Source organism: Cyprinodon variegatus, unplaced genomic scaffold (genome assembly GCF_000732505.1).
Source record: "Cyprinodon variegatus isolate N-32 unplaced genomic scaffold, C_variegatus-1.0 Scaffold1080, whole genome shotgun sequence".
NCBI classification, from domain to species: Eukaryota; Metazoa; Chordata; class Actinopteri; order Cyprinodontiformes; family Cyprinodontidae; genus Cyprinodon; species Cyprinodon variegatus.
In genome coordinates, this window is record NW_015151533.1 from 7,490 (window position 1) to 11,228 (window position 3,739).

At 37.8% G+C, this 3,739-nt stretch overlaps 1 protein-coding gene across 1 annotated transcript in view; it reads right to left on the reverse strand.

Annotated features, from left to right (window-relative positions):
* LOC107101316 (ubinuclein-2-like) overlaps positions 1-3,739 on the reverse strand; it is a gene marked incomplete at its 3' end in the record, with an annotated part of 32,163 nt that overhangs the window by 7,485 nt on the left and 20,939 nt on the right. Inside the window, exons 9-11 of the mRNA XM_015400184.1 lie at positions 2,728-2,834; positions 2,036-2,146; positions 497-640 (exon numbers count right to left, since the gene is read on the reverse strand). Coding sequence (XP_015255670.1) covers positions 497-640; positions 2,036-2,146; positions 2,728-2,834 — 362 coding nt within the window. The remainder of the gene's footprint in view (positions 1-496; positions 641-2,035; positions 2,147-2,727; positions 2,835-3,739) is intronic.

The window sequence follows — 3,739 nt, forward strand, 5'->3', positions numbered from 1 at the left end:
TGAATTTGAAACAATAAAAAAAACTGAAAACTGAATTTGAAACAATAAAAAAAACTGAAAGAACTGGATTTGAATCTGAAAATCTAAAACTGCAAATAAATACATACAAGAAAAAGTGATACTAAACTGAATTGAGATTCAGTTCTTATTATTTTATGTTTGCTTTTTTATTTTCTCACATTATAAGGTAAAAATTTGACATTTAATATGATCTTCTATTTTTTTTTTCCTGTTTTTGAGCCGTTTCTGACTCCATAACAAAAAGTATTAAAATGGAAGTGAACTTGCAACTAGTGAGGTTAGTGACGGTTATATTGAGGCGTTCTCACTTTATGTCTTCTTCCCTGTTAGTGATTAAACTAAGCACTGCTTCATTTATCAGGGTTGTAATTTGTATGTTTCTATTAATTATCAATCAGTAAACTGGTTGAATATTGATCAGATTAAGGGGATTCCAGACACAGAAACATCCATATAATCCCACAGATTAGCGCACCTGGTCTGCATCCAGCCTTTGGGCCACAGCGGTTTGACCTCGTTCTCCAAGAAGGCTTTGAGGTAGTCCTCCACAGACAGAGTGCACTGGCTCTCCATCTCATAGCAGCTCAGCTTCACACGGACCACATTACACAGCAACGTCCTGCACAGACAACACACTCAGATCAATGCCATTTTATATTGTAGATAAAAAAAATAAAGATAAAAACGAGCCATATCTTTTTTCCCCTTAGACGTCCTTCTCTCAGATGTTTCATATCCAGACATTTAAGATTCATATTGACCGTGTCTTAACAAACCTAAAATACGTAAAAAGATAAAGACAGATGGGGTGTAACAACCCTTAGATCTTTAAAGGAAAATCCGCTCATATTCAGAATTCAAACTTTTGAAAGTACTTTAAATATGAAATTATTGCATACTGTTCAATAAATGATCAGTGTTTTTAATTCAGAGTAATTTTCATGTGAATGTGCTTTACTGGAGGCATCCATGTTTGTCAAAGAACCCGTCCGTGGAGGATCAGGAATCAGAAAGGTGGAATAACTCTTTTTTCCACTTTTACCCGATGTATTCCAGCATCCAGCTGCCATGCACGTGGGCATTGTCAGTTTCACTATAGCTCTGGTGAATTTCAATGGTGAAGTCCTCTGGAAATCTTCAATAATTGTTGTTGATTGCAGATGTGTCTAGTAGTTCCCATTGATTTTGCTTGTAAAGCGGGGAGAATGGCGCTAGGCTTACCGCACCGTGACGTCACTGCTGGAAGGAGGGAGGGGGACTATATTTGGGCAGAAATGGCCGCTCCCAGACTTAGTGATTGCAACGAAAATTATTATTTTCAGTTTTTACTGATTAACGTTAAATTGATTAAATCACAGCAAACTCATTCGTTTTAGGTATAAATAAGGATCCATTGATTATTCCATGCTGACCGGATTTTTTTCCATTTAAAGCCATAGTCAGTCTCACAATGTCATTGATCCCATCCCTGCTTCACTTAATGTAAAAGTCAAAGATATTGCAAATTTTCTATTTGGCCTAGTGAGCACAGTTATTCTGTCCACTCAAAATGGAAAAGGTTATGGCTATATTTATCATCAGGTATTAATACAATACTAATGGGCCCTGGCTCGGAATCTGGCCCACTAAAGGGCTCTGACTCCGAGTACTTTCAGGATTTGGTTGTGGTTTGAGGACAGAAGATGGCAGGAGTGAGGTGTTACTATATTTGAGCAAAAATGGCCGCTCCCTAACTCACTGATCGGGACGAAAAATGTCATTTTTTTAAACGACTAAAGCTAAATTCATTAAATCACCAGGAACATATTAGTTTTATAAATAATGATCCATTGATCATTACTTGCTAACCGGACTTTTCCTTTAACTAGAATATATAAAAAAAAAAAACTGGCCCTGGTTTTCCCCGGAGCAGATCTTAATGTTTCCTACTAGCGATCTGGACGGAGCCAGATCCTGGATGAATCGTTAACAGTGTGAATTTTGAGACGGCAGCTGGAAGGATGCGTCTCATCACCTGAGCTTGTCGTCCCAGATGAACTTCTTTCGTGGTCCCATCACTCTTTTCCCAGGTTTCTCATCGTCCTCTTCCTCTGAGCCGTTCCTGTCCCCCTCTTCGGACTGCTGCCTGTAAAACACAGACAGGACTGGTTCTTAAAAGGAAGGTTTATTATGAAGACAGCTGGTGGGGCTGATGATCTGTTCAGTTTTATCTGATCCGTTTGAACGGATGCCTCAGAACCATTCCTGTCTCCATTGGCTCAGATTTTGATCAACTCTTCTCCTCCTCCAGCCTTCATCCATTTTGATGCTAAAAACCTAACTAGGAGAAGCATCTTCCTGCACTAAATGGCCTCTGTGAATCAGATATCCTTCATTTTTAATAGATTAGTAGCTGTTTACGTTTGCAAACATCATTTGAACTCATGCAGCTCCACTGAGCCGAGAAGCTGCCATCAGAAACGGCTTCATTCTGAGGCAGAAAACCCTGAACTCAGACTGACAGTGTTTATCCCAAGTTAAATAAGAGTCATTGCTCCAAAATAATGCAAATAGTCGTAAAAAATCACAAAAGAAATTTAGCTGAGATTTTACAGAATTTGAACTAAACTCAAAGTTCCAGCTGTTAAAAGCTTTATATAAAATCAGAGACAAAGAATTAACCTCCAGTTTAACAGTGACAGAGCATCATTTGAACCGTTTACGTACTTTGCAACCTTGGCCATACAATCCATGTTAAATCTCGCGATCTGTTCAGGCATGACGCTACAAACGGCCAACTTCAGCTTCAGCAGGGGAGCCCGCAGCCGGTCATCCTGAAACAAACGGCAGAAGGAGATGTTAGATGGAGCGAGGAGAGAAGATCACTGATGCAATCAGCTGGTTTTCCTTAGATGGAAAACTTTGAATCAATCTGACTGGATGATGTGATGAACTGGAAAGTGACCTGAGATGACATGATGTGAATTGGAGCTATAAAAATAAACTGAATTGAATTGAAACTTTTGAAGAAATGAAGACAGAGAACGATGCGGTTTAGAATTAGCAGGAACTGAAATATAACTGCAGTCATAAGGAAGCGATTCCCTGATCTGTCACTAATGGAAAATATATAAAGCCTGGTTTCTGCTCAGAAAGTTAATGAAGATATGCCCCCAATGACAACTCTACCTAATCACATGCTACACTATGCAGCAGCTCAGTCTGCACTGATGAAGAACCGATGAAGACTTACTTATCTTAACATGACTGAATATTAAGAGCGGATTATGTAATAAACTCCTTTCAGGGTAATCTAGCTGTTCCTTATAGAACCACCCAGAGGCAAACTGAACCGTTACAATGTGAGCTTTAGGAGCCGGTAGCTGGAGATGCGTAACCAAATCTGATGCTGCCAATCAGAAAGACACCAGAGAAACACAAACCAAAATATGGTCTAAGGCACCATTTAGAACACAAAACTACCATCTTCAAATCAGTAAGTGAATAAATCAAAAAACACAATCTATGAAATCCTGCAAGATGTAGAGCTCAAACTATCGATTATCTTCATCAGGTAATGTATAAAGCAGTTTTTTTTTTATCAATTTTAAAATAATTTCTAAATAACTACATTCTAGGATTTAAGTAGAAAAAAATTGTATTTCTAAGGAAGTAGCAAATTATCAATTATATATATATATATATATATATATATATATATATATATATATATATATAT